Source organism: Taudactylus pleione, unplaced genomic scaffold (genome assembly GCF_031769625.1).
Source record: "Taudactylus pleione unplaced genomic scaffold, aTauple2 ptg000212l, whole genome shotgun sequence".
Lineage (NCBI taxonomy): Eukaryota > Metazoa > Chordata > Amphibia > Anura > Myobatrachidae > Taudactylus > Taudactylus pleione.
Genome location: NW_028284614.1, coordinates 10,706,947 through 10,727,263, shown reverse-complemented (window position 1 = coordinate 10,727,263; position 20,317 = coordinate 10,706,947). Strand labels below are relative to the sequence as shown.

Here is a 20,317-nt window from a genome sequence, read left to right as displayed (position 1 = left end):
CCCACAAGACCGTTTTGCAAATGCCCTGATCCAGCCACCTAGCCATCACAATTGGTCTCTGGTCAAAGTCACTCAGATCCTTACACTTGCCATTTTTTTCCTGCTTCCAACATCAACTTCAAGTACTGACTGTTCACTTGCTGTCTAATATATCTCAGCCCTTTACAGGTGCCATAGTAACAAGATAATCAATGTTATTCGCTCCACCTGTCAGTGCTTGTAATGTTATGGCTGATCGGTGTATATAATATGGGATGTAGTCAGCATCTTAGCGGTCAGAATATCAGCGCCGGAATCCCGACAGCGGTCAGAATCCTGGCCCCAGAATCCTGACCGCTGACATCCCGACGGTAAGTATTAGGGTTAGGTTTAGGAGTTAAGCTGGCCACACACATGGCGATCTGCGCACGATCAGCCAATGTGTACGATTTACCTTGAAACCCTCCCCGGCAGCTCTGCACAGGATCTCCACTCGTTCTGCACATGATTTGGTGTCCAATCTTCATACGATCTCTCCTGCAGTCAGACTGTCACAGTGCATCGCGTCCTAGATTGTCAGATCTGACCTACTTTACGGCAGATCTGAAGATGCGATGTGCGACCAGCGGGGACGCGCATCGCATCGTGATTGTGAGTGGGGACTCACGATTTACTCAGGATTTGGCCATATTTTACACGATCTGTCGTTCCAATGTGTCGGAATCAGCCAGATCGGGTAAAATATCACTATGTGTGTGGCCATCTTTAGGCTCTAGGGGGAGGGTTAGGATTAGGCTGTGGGTGGGAGGGGTAGGATTAGGCTGCGGGTGGGAGGGGTAGGATTAGACTGCGGTTGGGAGGGTTAGAGCATACTTGCCGACAATCAGCTCCAGCCTTCCGGGAGGGTGCTGATTGTCGGCTAATAGCGGGGGGCGGGGCCAGAGCGGGCATTTTGTGTCACACTGGGGGCGGAGCCGGGGCGGGGCCGCACGATCGCGTCAACGTGACTCCGCCCCCTCTTCACAATGCTGTGATTTTTGGCATTGTGAAGCAGGGGGCGTGGCCACAATGACGCGATTCTGCGCGAATCGCGTCACCGGGCCCCCCGGGTATTTCTGTTTTTTTCAGGGGGGAGGTGGGGAGGGTCAGAGACTTCCAGGAGGCTTGCCTGCCTTTCTGGGGGGCCGGGAGTGGCACCCGAAAATCGGGAGGCTCCCGGCCAAATCGGGAGGGTAGGCAAGCCTGGGCTAGGGTTAGGCTGCGGGTGGGAGGGGTAGGATTAGGCAGCTGGGAGGGTTAGGGTTAGGCTGCGGATAGGAGGGGTAGGATTAGGCTGCGGGTGGGAGGGGTAAGATTAGGCTGCGGGTGGGTAAGGGTTAGGCTGCGGGTTCGAGGGGTAAGATTAGGCTGCGTTTGGGAGGGGTAGGATTAGGCTGCGGGTGGGAAGGGTAGGGTTAGGCTGCGGGTGGGAGGGTTAGGATTAGGCTGCGGGTAGGAGGGGTAGGATTAGGCTGCGGGTGGGAGGTTTACGGTTAGGCTGCGGGAAAGGTGGGTACGGGGAGAGTTGGGTACTGTGTATGTTGGGATTCTGACTGTCGGGATGCTGCTGTTGGTATTCTGTCTGTCGGCATCCCGACCGCCGGGGATCCCATACCCAAAAAGCGCACTTTGTTTTGTAAAACTGTTTCATAGTGCCGTCTATTTTTGCTCTCACATTACATTAGACTTACCCCACCCCACACTCTAAACCTAGCCCCCCCCCCCATTAATGCCTAACCCTACCCATAGTGCCTAATCCTAGCCCCTAACCCTCCCCCTAACCCCGCTACTTACCTCCAGGATGCCGGCAGTCTAGATGCTCACGTTGGGATTCTGACAAGTGTCAGGATTCCGGTGTTGGCATTCTGACCGCTGGCATACCCTTTGTCAGGACACTGAACGTATCCCCACATACATATATGATATACATATAAATAAAACTAGATTTATATCTATATAATAACGGACAGTTGCTAGCTTTTTGGGGACTGATACAGCAGTAAGCTCGGATTTCTTGTGAATTCGAAAAAACATTGACACCAATTTAAACTTTTATAAGTAACATCTCAACTCCATGCACTCTGAGACAGACTGCTGAACACTGCAGTTTAAAAATGTGTTAAATTCACTATTGTCAGACTACAAAGGGAAGTCTTCATCCAACAAGACGAATATTCCCCTGTGATGCTGCCCTGCTGTTCTGCGACTCCATACCCTGCAATCCCAGAGGAGCTAATTATTACCAATGTATATCTATTGTATAAAATGGTGTAGGCACTGATTGCCGTGAGAAAAGGGAACAGTAGCATTGGGCAAATGAGTTTCTGTCTGATACCTTGCTATTTCTTTTAGTCATCATAATGTGTTTTGGGTCTGTAAGTTTCTATTCCCGTCAGTGGTATAGGTCAAACCCCTGGGCCTCAGGGCAGATGCGCACTTAGGGGTGGTTTACAGTTGCTTGGAAACCCCCCCTCAGCCTGTGAATCTGGTGGCAATTTATTGACGGGCTGGTCCCAGGGGAAGAACCAGCTGTCTTGTTGCTTGTAACCTAACAATATCTCTGCTCAGCTCACCTGATATTACATTGATGGTGCACATGTCAGGTGTTCTGCACCATCCCGCAAGTTAAATCAGGAAGAGAAGTGGGAATTGGGGTGTGGGTAGAGACCGGGTATGTTTCCTAAGTTAATTCTTGCAAAACTACATAACCTACTTATGTACTATTCAGAGTATATTTATTGAAGTATTATACATTGTTTCGATTAATACCATTTTTTAACGGTTTGCAGACAGCATACTGCTCATCTGTTAGCTGTTCTGTCCTACAAAACTAGGTAAGTAGAGTTTTTTTCCATGTTAATATAGAACATTTACTGTTATTAAATCTGGTACTCGTTATTGAACAGGAACCGTACTTCAATTGTAGTTGAACATTTATTTATTTTAAATTTTATGATATTTTTTTATGATCAACATTTCAACAATGACAAACTTTAGCAATAGCACGGGTGGCGGGCGGGTGAGTAGGGAAGTATGGTACATTATATGTACCTCTTCGGAGTCGGTGCTGGCAAATTCACTAGGAACATGACGCAGGCGGAAAGTGACCGGAGACATGAGCATGGGCAGTAGACTCCAGCACAGTGCGAGTCTGGCATGCAACTGAGTTGGGGGAGCACGTACGGTGACTGCACCTGGGCCCTCTCCTCTCTTAAACTGCCCCTGCACACAGGGACCACCAGGATTCACAGAACTCCCCCACCTCCTGCACAAGTGTTCAGATCAGTGATCCCACCATTACAAAGAGTTCTCCTTACATAGATTCCCCATTGCAGAATTGCATTGTACTGGAGACACAAACCCTGCCATTGCAGTACAGACACTCTGCATCAGAGATCAGCAGAGATTATTGCAGCAGACACCTGCACACTTGCAGCACAGAGAAAATCATCCTTTGCAGCACATATACTCCCTTCCCTTTCAGCAAAGATACTGCCTTCCCTTGCAGCACTCATGTTCCCTAACCTTGCAGCACAGATACTGCATTACTATTCAGCACATATACTCCCTAGCCTTGCAGCACAGATATTCCCTTCCCTTGCAGAACCGAGATCACCTTTCCTTGCAGCACAGGTACTCCCTTTCCTTGCACCACTGAGATTCCCTTCCCTTGCACAACGAGATATTCCCTTTCCTTGCAGCACAGAGATTCCCTTCCCTTACGGCACAGAGATTTCCTTCCCTTGCAATACCGATGCTCCCTTCCCTTGCAGCACAGATATTTCCTTCCCTTGCAGAACAGGTACTCCCTTTATTGCAACACAGATATTTCCTTCCCTTGCAACACAGGCACTCCCTTCCCTTGCAGGATATATACTCCCTTCCCTTGCAGCATATATACTCCCTTCCCTTGCAGCACTAAGATTCCCTTCCCTTGCAGAACAGACACTCCCTTTCTTTGCAGCACAGATACTACCTTTCTTTGCAGCACAGACACTCCCTTCGCTTGCAGATCAGAGATTCCCTTCCCTTGCAACACAGATGCTCCCTTACCTTGCAGCACAGAAATTCCCTTCCCTTGCAACACAGATGCTCCCTTACTTTGCAGCACAAGTACTCCCTTACCTTGCAGCACAGAATTCCCTTCCCTTGCAGCGCAGATGCTCCCTTACCTTGAAGCACAGGTACTCCCTTACCTTGAAGCACAGGTACTCCCTTACCTTGCAGCACAGGTACTCCCTTACCTTGCAGCACAGGTACTCCCTTACCTTGCAGCACAGGTACTCCCTTACCTTGCAGCACAGGTACTCCCTTACCTTGCAGCACAGGTACTCCCTTACCTTGCAGCACAGAAATTCCCTTCCCTTGCAACACAGATGCTCCCTTGCCTTGCAGCACAGACATTCCCTTCCCTTGCAGCACTGACATTCCCTTCCCTTGCAGCACAGGTACTCCCTTACCTTGCAGCACAGAAATGATCTTCCCTTGCAACACAGATGCTCCCTTGCCTTGCAACACAGAAATTCCCTTCCATTGCAGCACAGGTGCTCTCTTCCCTTGCAGCACAGACATTCCCTTCCCTTGCAGCACAGGTGCTCCCTTCCCTTGCAGCACAGAAATTCCCTTCCCTTGCAGCACAGGTACTCCCTTACCTTGCAGCACAGAAATTCTCTTCTCTTGCAGTTCAGGTGCTCCCTTCCTTTGCAGCACAGAGATTCCTATCTCTTGCAAAGCAGATACCTCCCTGCTTTGCAGCAGATATCTCACGCACTTACACAAGTAATATGTATTTTAAATTTAAGGACACCATTGGTGTACTACAATTGTCAAAACCTTCCTTAGTCTTCTGATGTGATTGAGGTCTTGACTTTGGGCCCGATTCGCTACGGATCACTATTCTGCTTATACGCACGCAACGCAGTTGTTAATATCATCGGTGATATGTAAATGTTTGCAATCACATTACGGTCGCAGCCTAACATAAGGACGCCACTTCCCCTTACTCACATCCGTATACTTGGCCAACATAGCGAAACAATCTGTAACATCGAACCCATACGCACAGTTAAGGCAGGTCAGACCTCACTCAGGAATTGCTTACTTCAGCACACGCTATGAGGTTTCAGGCTGCATCTGGTATCACAGTGGATAATTTATGCACGCCCATTCAACGCCGTCCCAACGCAGTGGCACGCCTGTATTTGCCCGACCACCTCACATCACCTCCCACAAAAGACACTTCCTGTCAATCACTCTGCCAATTGCGTTCCTATAAGCAACTGCGTTCCTTGCTGAATCAGGCCCTTTGACTAGGACATACCAGGTGTAATGAGAGCAGGGTACTTGACACTGTACAAAGGGTTATGCCTACTAGGAGACCCTCTATCCTCGCACTCTCCAATCAGTTCTTACATTGCCCCATTTAGCCCAGTTAAAGAAGTGCCAATAATCAACTTAGGTTATTTAATTCCTAGCTAACTTGCAGTGTATTAATGTTAATGTATGTTGCTTCCACGTTATTTCCTGCACGCTACTTAGAACTTGTAAGTGATTATTGAGATGCGTCATCGTGTTCATGTGGCCATAGTTTTTAGGCAATGGTAACTAAATGTCTGTTCTTCTGTTGACCAGAAACAATGTTAAGCCTGTCACTCGTGAACAAACAAACATTGGCTCGATTGTATTACTTCGACTGGTGTGATATTCCAATTTACGTAATTACAGTAGATCACAGTGAAGCCGTCATTCAGCTATTACCTAATACGTGTCAATCCAAAATTTGACATCATGTACCAAGTAGCTTCCCGTTGTTGGCAAGATCATCACAGACTTGCTGGTGTCAACCCAATCAGGACCTGAGGGCTAGCATCTATCCAGACCCATACTGGTGAAGTGTCACATGCTACTATACTTTTTCCCTCTTGCTCGCATTGGGTCAAGCATCCAAACCGCTCCAATGATAATCTTCCAGATATATACAGTACATTCCCAAGTCCTAGGTCTCTTGTAGACTGCTCCTTCAATATGTGTCTATATATCGTATTCTGTCTGGTTTGCTCTCTAATTTCGAGTCCCTGAAGCAGAGAGGCCTTCCCATAGACCCACATTTCTGCCACAGTACTTCATAGTAGGGAGAGCCTTCTTGGAATGATCCATAGTGTTAGGTATGAGAGCAAAATGTTAATTTCTAGTCTCCATTAGGGATGGCCATTGGTGGGTAACCATCAATGGTATCATCGGTGGTTATCATCGAGGATATAGAACAAGGGTCAGGGAACTTTTTTACCTTTTACCCCAAAATATATTTAGATATGCAGACGTTACCCCCTTGATTTGAAAGGAAGGAAATCATATAGTAGTGCCCCCATATAATGCCCCTGTAGTAGTGCCCCCATAGTTATGCCCCTGTAGCAGTGCCCCCATATAATGCCCTGTAGCAGTGCCCACATATAATGCCCCTGAAGTAGTGCCCCCATAGTTGTGCCCCCATATAATGCCCCTGTAGTAGTGCCCCAATATAGTGAGCCTGTAGTAGTGCCCCGATATAATGCCCCTGTAGTGCCGCTTGTACAAAAAAACCTGCTTACCTTAATCCCCGCCCCTGCATCCGCCGCCGTTCTGTCCGCCCGGCTGCTCCTTTGAACTATGGGAGAGACGTCATGACGTCTCTTCCATAGTGCACATGGAGAGAGGTGGAAGCTGGAGTTCAGAAGAGAACTCCAGCCTCCAGCTAACGCGGCGCTGCAGGGAAGGAGCCGGGCGCCCGCTGGTAATAACATCTCAGCAGGCATCCGGCTTAGAGCCTCCCTGCGGCACAGCCGGGCATGCATATGAATCGGCTGTCCGTCCATTACCCCCAGGAATTTCATTTTTACCCCATGTGGGGTAATTTACCCCTGTTCCCTGACCACTGGTATAGAACCATTCAAAGGGAAGCCATCGATGGTTTCAACTACCTATAGTCATCTCTACTCTTTTTTACAAACTGGGTTTCTGGCCAATCAAAGCCGAAGGGTAGGGCTTCACGTGGTCATCGGGCGTAGCTAGGCTCGTGTCCTGACATTAAGTAAACAAATAAATAAACAGAACTATTGGTTCTCCGCCATTGATGGCAAATCTATCTGACATTGGCTGTTAGCCATCGATGTTTTGTAAACATCGATGGACGATGGCCATCCCAAGACTTCATAGAGCGGTTTGGCAAACTGCAGGTTAGATCTGTGCCATGGAAGGCTGTATCTCTTGGTGGCCTCCCTAACAAGTGTCCTTCTTACATGGGTGCCCAGTGTTGGACGTCACATTTGTGCCATGTTCTCTCCATGGGGCACATTTATCAAAGATCATTTGAGGTAAATTCCCCGAAAACACCTGTTTTCGGGGGTTTACCTCAAATACTTAGTATCCCCTGAATGTATGAAGGAGGGACCGCAGCAGCTATCTCCGATACCTGCTGCGATCCCTCCATTGCCGCCGGCAGCCGCCTCCCTCATAGGTTTCTATGGGGGATGCAATGCTGCCAAATGTATCAATATCGGGAATGCTTCGCATTCCCGATATTGACCCCAGCAGCTAACGCCATCTGCAGATAGTGTTAGCCACTGTGTCCTATGGGCACTTACCGCATTTGAGCCGGCGGAGGGATCTTCCAGATCCCTCCGCCGGCAATGGGCGCCGCTCATGTGCAGTCCGTGCATGTGCCGGGTCATACATTCGGCCGGTATGATCGCATTTTGCAAAGCGATCATGGGCGATACTGCATGCCCTGATCGCATTGCAAAATGCGATCCTTAATAAATGGGCCCCCATGTCTTTATAATGGATATTCAAAAGCTTTAACACCTTCTTACATTTTTCCCCTGATTGGTATTTTTGAATACTTTTCTCTTAGATGTGCGTTGAATGTTTTTGTTTTTTTATTTTCCCATCTTCATGTTAAATTGCTTGTTTGGAAATGCAGCAAAATGTTGCAAGAGAGGCAAAAAATTCCTTATTGACCACATGGACAGCGCAATGATGTCACTGGTTGCTGGGAAAGGGATGGACTGGACATTGCCTCCACTAGATGGCGGGGGCACTTTAGCTGCAGTAGAACTTGACATCAGAGGGGCTGATTTTGAGAAGTAGCAGAAAATCGTTCAGTTCTGTGAATATCGGTGCGTCTCTGAATCAGAGTTTGGTCACTTTTCCAGCAGGGGAAAACGTATTTATTTAAGAGGATGACAAAAGAACTGTCCCTGGACCTAAGGGCACGATTCAGACCCGCTCGCTAGCCTGCGTTCGCACACAGCCAGCCGATTTTTTCAATCTGTGCATACGTACGCATTGCAGTGCGCGAACTAGTCTATGCGATCGGGAAGCCTTCGCTGGCTGCGCATAGCCAGCTCGCTAGCCAGAGTGACAGGGCAAACCGTTTGTGGGTGGTGACAGGGGATGCTCCATGAAAACGGGGGATTGGTGGTGCGAACGCAGGAATGCCTGAGCATCTTAACGCCTTTAAGAGGCGTGCATAATTAAGACGCAGCGTCACATGAAGAAAATCACACTGAATCACTTGCAGTGCTTGCGGTAGGGTATGGTCAGCCACAAGCGCTGAGATCGCTTCCGATGGTACTCGATGTTACCGATGGTTGCATACACTTCCGAGACAGGACGTGGGAAAGTGGGCGTCTTAAGACAGGCTGGTGGGCGTCTGCATACACAGAGCGATCGCACGCTAAGACATAGTGGGCGTGCAATTGCCTTGCAGTGCGAATGCGGATTTTCATACATTCGCTGCGTGCGAGTGCGTCTAGCCAGCGGGTCTGAATCGAGCCCTAATTGCACTATAATCCAAATTATATCGTGTTTCTTCAATTTATTTCTAATATTGCTAATATTTATGTGCAACTTAAATACTATTCTTTAAACACATATGTACATAAAGCAACTTAAATACTACTCTGTAAATGAATATGTACATTAAGCACAGAAATAAGCGATGTTACTGTGCAGATGGGTTATGTTGTACAGCAATAGGGACATTCTGGGGATAAAAGATACCGGGAAATCTAAACTTGGATGTATCCCTGGAATTAGTTGTCAACAATTCAATATCTGGCAATAAAATATGCAAATCAGGCCCCATCCTGTATACGGTAGAACACGTTCTGTACTAGAGCTATTTTAATCTCCCACATCGGGGGGAATCTTCATAAGGATTTTAGCTGGAAGCAAATATTAATAGCAGATTTGGTTATGTCTCCGAGGCTGTTTTACATACAGTACAGTACATCTGAATGCTGAAAGAGACATTACAATGTGGAACTGTTAGTCACGTATAGGGATAGTAATAAAATCACCAATCACCCCACCATAGGTGCCAACATTTATAAACGCCATTATGCCCCCAACGTGTCATGGACACTGAATATGATAATAGTGTGCGGTTTTGTCTGTTTTCTTTTTTTAAATACTCCTTTTTTATTAAAATCAGGCGTAAGTCATTTTGTATTTATAGAATTTAATTTCAAACAAGTCCAATTCCCGGTAAGAGTCTGCTCTGGCCTGACAATGATAAAAGCACAGGGACAGACACTTAACGTGGCTGGAGTTGACCTGAGTGGAGACTGTTTTTCGCATGGACAACTTACGTGGCCCTTTTGCGTGACCCGTCAGAACGAAATCTTTTCGTGTTGACATTAGGAGGATAAATGACTTATGCCGTCTACAAGGCAATCTTATAAGACCCCGGTTAAAAAAGACCATCACCGTAAATTCAGAATTGTTTCCGTGGGAAGCCGGGGCAGGTCGCTAGTACTTTATAGATAAGTCATGTAACATGAGACATCACTAATCTCCAAATAGAATTTATATCTGCCAACATTTTGTAAATATTTTTGTAGGGACACGGAACTGATGAAACCACACATGCCTCTGTATGCTCGCTGTTGACCGTAGCTGTCAGTCACTGGGAGGCTAGTGGAGAGAGACAGGCGTTGACCTCGCTAGACGCCTAGAGTAGATAGTGACACGGATTATCCACATGTGGTGTGGGTGTAGCTTTGTGTGGTCACGAGTCGATAAAAGACTTGAGTTTCCCAAGGTCACCTTTGCTGTACACAAGAGGGGGGGGGCGGAAGCAAGAGACCCTGTGATCAGCAAGTATAGTATAGAGAAGAAAATCTACCATTATATTGAAAAGAGGGGAGAACAGTCCCTATTGTGTAAAGAGAGAGGGGAAAGTTAACCTGTAGTCAAGAAGCCCCAGTGTGAAGCCCCCATGTTATACAGTAAAGGGGACAAGCTCTGGGCCTGATTCAGAGCTGGACGCTATTTGCGGACGGTCGTTCAGAAAAAGGGGCCGGCTATTTAAATTGAGCGCTCGCTCTTTGCGGTTTGTTGACGCCTCTATGTCTGAGCGAGCAAACAAAAAATGCGCTCGCTATTTTGTAAAGGCGCCCCGTTGCCGTTCGCATCACACGTCATCTCCGGTATTTATTAGATTAATCGGGTACATCGAAAGGCATCTGAACTGCTCGCAGTGCTTGTGGTAGGTTTTTCTTACCGCTATCACTGCGAGTAGTTCAGGCTAAAAGACAACCAAGTGACGTGGTCGATGACGCTCCTTTACTAATTATGCACTCCCATTAAACGCCCTTTTGACTGTTAGGCACGCCTGCGTTCGGATCTCCACTCCCCCGTTTTCAAGCACCTTCCCCTGTTACCACCCACAAACGGTACATTCTGTCAATCAAATTAGCAGCCCCTCGCTGTTTTGCGAGCGCACGATTTCCGACCGCAATGACTGGTTTGCGCATGCGCATTACGACCCATACGCATGCGCATTTGTGCGAACATCGCTCAGAGCGAAGGAGCGGCCACTTACGAGCAGCTCTGAATCAGGCCCATAGTCCAGTGGAACGGAGTTACAGTGGAAGCTGCTGGGAGGAGGGAAAGTCATCTCTCCAAGCCAATGAGGGAGTCCCTGACATGAGAGAGACACCTGCAAAGAGGGCGAGTGCTCTCACTCCTGACCACAGTGTAAGGACTGTCAGAAAAGAGACCACCTTTAAGAAGAGAAGGAGAAGAGACTGTCACCAAGGAGAGTTTGAGTGCCTCCAAGTATTGTAAAGTTTATCACAGTTTGATAGCCCACTGAGAAGTGCTCCCAGAGTGGGGGTGAGTCGGTGTATGGTGGCAGCAGAGGGGAGTCCTGATGAAGAGTGTCCTGAGTAACTGTATACATATGAGACCAACAATGAGAATCCCTGTTAAAATGTACCAGTTCAGTGACCCCATATTGGAAGGTGAGGCTGAGCGGCTGTAAGGGAATCCTGGTGACAAGCTATGCATTCACTGTTGTGACAGCTGTATTTACAGTAAGACTGTGCTGGAGGTGTGCAAGTAAATTGTATCGTGCAGGTGGAGTAAGCATTTTGCCATATTTACCATCTCTTAAACTAATGTGCAGGGGAAATTTGGAGAAGCTGAACTTGCAACCCTTATGCTTATTGTGCTGTACGAATAAGTGTAAATAAAGTTATCCTGTTTTCCTTCTGAGATGGGCCAGCAGCCAACATTCTGAAAACCTGCACTGCACCTACTGATGAATGTTTCTTTCACCCAACCCTGCATGTGTTTCTTGTGAAGTCATGCCCACTTCTCAATAGTCCACAACCCTTTTTGGGTCTAAGGCCAAACCCTTCAACTGTCCCGCTTTTCAAGGACTGTCCCTCCATCCCACCCGCAGTCTGCAGTGTTACACTGGGGGCCTAGCATCTCCTGGAGTGCTGAGCATACCCCCAGAGAGATGGAAACTAGAGATGTGTGCCGACCCTCGTGTTTTGGTTTTGGATCTCCCCTGGTTTTGAATCTGAATCTGGTTTTGGATTTTTTTCCTTGGTGTTTTGTTTTTTGGTTTTGGATCTGGATTTTTTCTTAAAATATCATAAAAACAGATAAAATCACATAAAATTATTTCTAGTCATTTCCAATCAATTTTGACCACCTCACAATATTATTTTTTTCATCTAGTTAAGGCCAAAAGGTTGCATCCAGCTAGCTGGCTGACTAAGTTAAGCGACACAGTGGGCGGCACTAACATGTGGCAGTTCAGCTTCCAATTTCCAACACGGATACAGTGTGTTATACAGTGTGGGTTGGATACACCAATAGTGCACTTACTGTGACAGCAGTGTCAGCAGAGTCGGGTTGCTGACGGTGTCCTCACTACATGGAATGGCAGTGCTGCGGTGCTGGCAGTGTCCTCAGTGCAGGGTACCGGCGGTGTCAGCAGAGCGGGGGTGTCAGCGGTGTCTTTAGTGCAGATTTGTTGGTTGTGTCGGCAGTGCGGGGTTGCTGATGGTGTACTCAATATGTGAAATGGCAGTGCTGTGGTGCTGGCAGTGTCCTCAGTGAAGGGTCCCAGCGGTGTCTTCAGTGCAGGTTTGCTGGCTGTGTTGGCAGTGCTGCGGTGCTGGTGATGTCCTCAGTACATGGATTGGCAGTGCTGTGGTGCTTGCAGTGTGCTCAGTGAAGGGTACCGGCGATGTAGGCAGTGCGGGGGTGCCAGCGGTGTCTTCAGTGCAGGTTTGCTGGCTGTGTCGGCGGTGCGGGGGTTGCTGATGGTGTCTTCAGTACGTGGAATGGCAGTGCTGCGGTGCTGGCAGTGTCCTCAGTGAAGGGTACCGGCGATGCAGTGCAGGTTTGCTGATTGAGTCAGCAGTGCAGGGGTGTTCTCAATGCAGGGTGCCAGCGATGTCGGCAGAGCGAGGGTGCTAGCGGTGTCTTCAGTGCAGGTTTGCTGACTGTGTAGGCAGAGCAGGGGTGTTCTCAATGCAGGGTGCCAGCGGTGTCAGCAGAGCAGGGGTGCCAGCCATGTCCTCAGTGCATGTGTGCTGACAGTGTCAGCAGAGCAGGGGTGCCAGCCATGTCCTCAGTGCATGTGTGCTGACAGTGTCAGCAGTGCAGGGGTGCTGGTGGTATCCTCAGTGTGGGAGTGCCGGCAGTGTGGGGGTCGCTAACAGTGTCCTCAGTACGTGGGGCAGCATTGCAGGGGTGCCGTCAGCAGGGGATGCTGACAGTGGGGGTGCCGACAGTGTCAGCAGTGGGGGATGCCGGCAGAGTCAGGCAGCGAGGGATGACAGGCACCCTTTTTTTTTGCTTCCTGTATGCATATTAAATGGGCTTAACACTGATTGGCTGAGAGCCGTGACAGACGGCTCTCTCAGCCAATCAGAGGTAAGCCCGCTCAATACAAAACCATGCAACCCAACAGCGGCATCGTGAGGTTTTGCCTCGGGTGAGGGATCCGGGGCAAGCAGGGAGATCCGAGCTTGGCTCGGATCACCCCGGATCCCCGAAATTCGTGTGATTCGGTTCTCTGAGAACCGAACCCACTAATCCCTAATGGAAACCGTGAAAGAGGTGTGGGTTTTGGTGCCACAACACCATGTCCCCTTCCCACACGCCCTTCTTGGGCAAACACGGGTTCCTTCCCATATATTGGGAGGTATGCAAGACTCTGTATTGCCATGTCAAAATGGTGACTATTTGGGAGGTGTAGCTGTGTGTGCTTGTATATATCATACTGTACATCCTATTTGGAAGTTCAGAATTAAGAATGGGTGTGTGGCCACAGCTTGCTGGGGGTGTGAAAGCATCACAGAGGATGTGGCCAGGTCGGCGATCAGCGTTTCGGGAAAAAGATAATAATTTGCAGGGAAACACCTCCCAGCAACCCCATCCCTCCCCCTTCAAATCAAGACAAACCTGACTCTGGGATAGTGTCCCTAAACCAGGAATGTCCCGCCAAAATGAAGATGGTTGGTAGTTATGGTATATATGAGCACTGAGGTCTGTGCTCATTGGGAATAAAAACACAGGTCTATTATTAGTAAATTGATAGGGTGCATGCTCATGAACTGTGTCAGCCCACAAAATGGCGGCCTCCACTGTGTGAAGTCAACCCGTCCATTTTACAGGCCCCATTACTGCTATAGGTTACAAATAGCCGGTACCTCCTGTGGCTCTCACTGGATAATGGATATTATATTGGGGTCTCTCACATTACCGCCAGCTATATGACTGAACACTGGCCTGGGTACTGGCTGCGGCAGCACAAATATCGGGGGCGTTGCCTTAAGCAACCACTGAACTGGCTGCTATGTGGTGGACTATTTGCATGAATTATTCCTTACTTTGCATATGTAAATTATACAATCATCTAATGTTTTGCTTCCTGATACGTTAGATTAGCCAGAGAAGGACTTATCTATTCTCTATTGAATACCCCTGTATTTATCTATTGGATTTCTACAAGGCTCTCCTCAATTCACAGACGAATCAATGACATTTTGTATCATTATCCTTGGGGCTGCTTTTCTGTTCTCAGCTTTTAGTTTGTGTATCCTCCCCAATCGTTCCCTGTATATTTACCTGGGGCCTGATTCACTACAGATCGCTATTTAGATCGCAGCTGCGATTACGCACGCCGGTCTGCTGCGAAAATATGCTAATGAATGCAAATCGCAATGCTGTCGCACAGCCAGCATAGAGACGCACGCTACCGCTATCTCACATCCGTAAGATGTAACATCGCCCCCTCACGCACATTTACAGCAGGACTGACCTTACTCAGAAATCGCTAACCTCGTGGCACGCAGCGAGTACACAGGCTGCGTATGCCGCCGCAGTGGCTAATTAATGCACGTCCCCTGCAACGGTGTTCAAACGGACAGGCATTACGAGATGAGTAACTGAAACCTCTGTACTGTATGTACTATTTATTATATTGTGAGGGGTGTTCATCTTAATTTGCTCCATTTTCACATAAATTGCTAGAATTATACTGTATATTCTGTCTCCATTCCAGGGTGGACCCTGTACCCCACGACGCACCCAAACCGCCTGGCTTCACCCGTTTTGTCTGTATCTCCGATACCCACTCGAGAACTGATCTTATCCAAATGCCCTACGGAGATGTATTAATTCACGCCGGAGATTTTACAGAGCTTGGGCTCCCTAGTGAGGTGAAGAAATTTAATGACTGGCTGGGTGAGTGAGAACGGAGGGAGTTGGCGTTCAGAGGGACGTGGTTCAGCTGCATTTTCATTGAGCCATGTTAATGATGCAGATTTTTTTAATACAGGCTCAATGTGGCACCTATAGATGTTGATTGCAAATTCGAGCGTAGCCTCTGCCCCAGGGACAACCTGGAGCGAGTGAAAGGTGGAGAGTTCCTCTTCCTGTTGGCCAATTCTTATGGTTCAAGCTGCCCACTGTATCTGGCCGTATGACCAGAGCGCTATACAATGGGTGACTCTATCATGAATGACCAAACTTCAGATCAGGTTCGGGTGATCATGGTAGAAAATGCTGTTGGCTGATGACACACCTGTCCCTGTGTGTCGTGTCACCATAATATGGACCACCCCCGCCTTGTCACTGGTAATGATTAGCTAGATGGTCGGGCTAAACAAATGAATCACCAATTGTGTGGACATCTCTTTCCTGATGCCATACAGTTGTCCTCTCCGCTCCTGGTGGCATTCTATGTCAATGAAAGACGACATGTAGTGCACTTAGGGGGAGGTTTATGAAAGCTTGGAGAGAGATAAAGTACTAACCAATCAGCTTCTGTCACTTTACAGCAGGGGTGGGGAACCTCAGGCCCGGGGGCCGTATAAGGCCCGCGGAATCATTTGGTCTGGCCCTCAGAGCTTTTTTCTGCTAGCTTCATCTGGCTAGCAGGGTACCTAGAATGTCACCCTGCAGCCAGAATCTATGCAGCAGTGCCGCCTGGACCATCCTTAGGATGCGTCAGACGGTCACACTGCTGCCCTTACAGCTCCCCAGAGCATCCTCAGGATGCTCCGGGTATTGCTGTAATCATCAGTGATTGTGGTCCCGCCCCCATGTGACATCACATGGAAGGGGCATGGCCTGCACCGGGCCCTCGAATAATGTTATGCATATTAAAATGGCCCTCGGACAAAAAAAAGGTTCCCCACCCCTGCATTACAGGCTGTGTTTGAAATATGACAGTTAGAAGCTGATTGGCTGGTATTTTATCTCTCTCCACTTTATATTTCTATAAGCTTTGATAAATCTACCCCTTAGGGGCATATTGTGATATTTTTGTTATCCCTTGTTACTATCTTAAAACCAATCAGCTCCTGTCATGTGTTTTGAAAAATGACAGTTAGAAGCTGATTGGTTGGAGCACCACTTAAGATTAGTAATGAGTTATAAGCTTGTTATTAAATATGCCCCTTAGTACTGTATTAAGCAAATGTGCCTATATTTCAATCTAAGATATACATAGAACATTTTACTGCCGGGCTTGGGAAGTGCTTCCTTGAGAACACTTTGAACGAATGTTTGCAAGATTCCAACCCAGATGGACTATGGGCCTGATTCAGAGCCGGACGCTATTTGCGAATGGTCGTTCAGAAAAAGGGGCCGGCTATTTAAATTGAGCGCTCGCTCTTTGCGGTCTGTTGACGCCTCTATGTCTGAGCGAGCGAACGAAAAATGCGCTCGCTATTTTGTAAGGACGCCCCCTGGCCGTTCGCATCATACGTCATCTCCGCTATTTATTAGATTAATCGAGTACATCGAAAGGCGTCTGAACTGCTCGCAGTGCTTGTGGTAGGTTTTACTTCCTGCAATCACTGCGAGCAGTTCAGGCTAAAAGACAACCAAGTGATGTGGTCGATGACGCTGCTTTGTTAATTATGCACACCCATTAAACGCCCGTTTTGACCATTTGGCACGCCTGCGTTTGGATCTCCACTCCCCGTTTTCAAGTACCTTCCCCTGTTACCACCCACAAACGCCTCATTCTGTCACTAAAATTAGCAGGGCCTCGCTGTTTTGTGAGCGCACGATTTCCGACCGCAATGGCTGGTTGGCGCATGCGCATTACGACCCATACGCATGCGCAGATGTGCGAACATCACTCGGAGCGAGCGAGCGGCTCTGAATCAGGCCCTATATATGCTGGGAAGAGCAAAAACTCAGCTTTAAAGTCCTGGATACAATCTCTTAGACCAACCCAAACAGCTTTTGTATTTTTCTCCTGAAATACTGCTCATTCAGGCCTAATGCATGTGCTATATAACACATAAGGGTACGGGGGTATCAACTATCAAGAGTCTATTACATATGCTCTATTTCTACATTTTAATGTGTTCATTACATTGATATTGGTGAGCTACAAAATGCCCACGCAAAGTGCGTCCCACTGGAAGGATTCGGTATGTTTTGTTGACATTCATCATGTCGACATGATCCCTAATGTCTGTTCAGCTTTGGTGGTGCAGCGGTGTCTTCCGTCTCTGGCAATGTCAGGTGATGCGGAGTTCCAGTACGCTAACCCTTATCCTTAACCCTAACCTGTACCCTAACCCTCCTCACTGCAGCCTAATCCTAATCTTCCCCTCCGCACCCTAACTCTCTAACGTCAGAATATCGGCGTTCCACATGTCATAATTTCAGCTGTCGTCACTATAGACACGTTGACATTATGCAGATGCCCACATGTTCCATGTCAACAAAATGTTCACATTCTGGTGTCAACAATATGACTCTAGACAGTGGCGTAACTATAGAGGGTGCAAGGGGTGCGCTTGCTATGGGGCCCAGTGGCTTGGGGAGCCCGGGGGCCCAGCAAACCTCCACCTGCACTCTGGCAAGTACAGGGCCGATGTCATTTTTACTCAGGAGCCAGTCGCGTGCCAGTAGGAACTCGAGGACCAGCAGCCAATTCTGCAACGGCTATCATGACAACCTAAGACCACGGCCACGCCTCCTACCAGCTTCAGTGAGGAGAGATGGAGCGGCGTGCCGTGCTGGAGGGCGGCGACGGGGGGCCCCGGGGAAATTTTGCTACGGGGTCCCCATACCACTGGTTACGCCCCTGACTATAGACATTTCAATGTCAACATAGCGACTGCATCCCCACTGGAAGTGTGGGGCAATGTCCAATCTACACCACTTCTGATGAGGTTTAAGTATCAGGGACTTGGCTAAACCAGGAATGCCCCCACAAAATGCACAATCTTCACTCATTGAAGTTCATAAGATCTGCATTGGTTTACTGCTTCAACATACCTTAACATCTTGATTAGCTTACTTAACTTAAGTTATAAATAAATAAAGACACGGACACCAGAGCTTGGCTAAAAAGGTCACAGCTTTTTATTATAAATTAATCAATCAACCTAACCAGGGTGGCTAAGAGACGCTGCAAGCTCAGTTCTAGCTTTCACCTTGATCAATACTCGGAGGACGACTAAAACGACCCCCCTTCTAGACGTACTAACGATGTGAGAGTCTCACTTCCCTCCATGGCCAATCCGAGGTGCTTCCGTACAGACAGCACCGGGTCCCCCCGCAAAGAGAAGGACAAATTCGCCAGGGGCAATGATGGTCAGTGCCCCCACAAAGTTGTCTTACGCCACATAAAGCCACTGAGTTGCAGCGAACTCCCGCCAAAGCCAGGCCCTAAGAAAGACTGGCCCGCCACCCAAAAACTAAACCAAAAATGAGAATAAATCTTTCACAAACAAACTAGTACCCAAAGCATTCAGGTGCACACCATTATGATGAAAGAACCTCCCAAGATCACCAACCAGAAAGCCATGACTCACCAAGACTCCATCTATTTTTTCCACATGACGTGCAATCGCGACATTCGCCTTCTTCCGTATTCTCTCCAAAGCACCATGCTTACGCACTCCTCTCCATGTCAGAGGCATCATTTCCGACCATGCAATCTGAATAGAGGGCCAACGCAAACGAATCTCATCCATCACCTCGTGAAGCCTCACAATTAACTCGACACCTGTCAACTGACCCACATTATTGCCTCCAACATGTAAAACCAAAATTTTTGGTAATCCCCACTTCGCCACCGAGGAAACTATCAGAGCCAACACAGATTCCACACGCAAGCCTCTCACACCAATCCAACGCACTCTAAACCTACTAGGCCACAAGGCCTGCTTTTGTGACAACACATATTTCTCCACCCCAAAAATATAGGAGTGGCCCAGCAGCCATACCTGTCCATCTTCCTCCGTCAACGCTGTGGAAAAAGAGAAACCCTAACCGTGAGAACCACCCCAAACCCAAGACCAACAGACACAACTTTATAGCAACACATAGCAACTGACTAGCAGGGATGCATAACAGGGGGGAAACAGGAACCCGAGTGAAGAAGAAAAATAAAAAAACCTGCCCGTGAACCAAATTGGGTCAAATCATGGCTAACGGGAGGAAAAATTAAAAATCCCTTCACACCCCCAATTGCTCAACGCTAGTCGTTGACCAATTGGCAGGTAAGCAACGTTTTTGGTTTAATGCAAGGTGCGGATCTATAACTTCTCGCAGCGCACATATTTTTTATAAGCAGCCGACTTCCAGCACCCTACCTTCTGAATATCTTGTGCAGATGCCCCTGAGAGGGCCGCACAAGTAGCGGCGCCAATACGGAAAGAATGAGTACCATAATCTGAAGGATTAAAACCCAACTCTATCAAACCTTTCTTGAAAACTGCTGCGAATTGAAACTTGGTGAGGGGCGTGACATCCGCATGAATTAACCATTGAGCTCCCCCAATAGGATGCAATTCCATATACTGTGCAGCTAAATGAACTGGACAGATACCCAAATCCCGATTCTGATTTAATGTGACCCATTTTCCCCTGCCTGTTTGATCTGTTTTGGAGAAACGTAGCTTGCAAAGTACCGCTGAGTCTCTAAAAACATTGTCTTTTAACAATAGTCCAGAAACTGTGGAGTTTTTATTGCTCGCTACCAACTCACTAACCCGAAAAGCCCCACAAAATGCCACAGCGAAAGCAAGACGAAAAAGAAAAGCCTCAAACTTATCAACAGCTATCTTCTCCATTGATGCCAACAAGCCAGACAAAAGCTGCGAATCAACTGGCCGACGAGAGTCCGATCGCGCTGGCAACCCCTTCGCCCAACCCTTCAAAGCCTTCACTAGCATGAAAGCCTTGGTGGGATCATGCAAACCTTTTAGCTTACAAAAGGAGACCCCCGCGAGTGTAGAACCCATAAACGCTCTGGATCTGCCTTGCTGATATCTAATCCAAACAAAAGATGAAATCAACTGTTCCGGAGACTTACCCTCCATGTCCGGGAGAGCACAATGCGTGCACCAATCCCACCAAGCGGCTGAGTAAGCCCGGGAAATCGATGGAGCAAGCGACCTTAACGCCAAACCTTCTAAGCCGGCCTGATAATCTGCCACACAAACGAGGGGCATACCAAACCAACGTCAGAAGCCGA

The 20,317-nt window shown here is 48.0% G+C and overlaps 1 protein-coding gene across 1 annotated transcript in view; it reads left to right on the top strand.

The window, feature by feature from the left end:
* The window catches only part of MPPED1 (metallophosphoesterase domain containing 1), a 113,949-nt gene that overhangs the window by 37,292 nt on the left and 56,340 nt on the right, over positions 1 to 20,317 (top strand). The window contains exon 3 of the mRNA XM_088478380.1: positions 14,870 to 15,051. Coding sequence (XP_088334506.1) covers positions 14,870 to 15,051 — 182 coding nt within the window. The remainder of the gene's footprint in view (positions 1 to 14,869; positions 15,052 to 20,317) is intronic.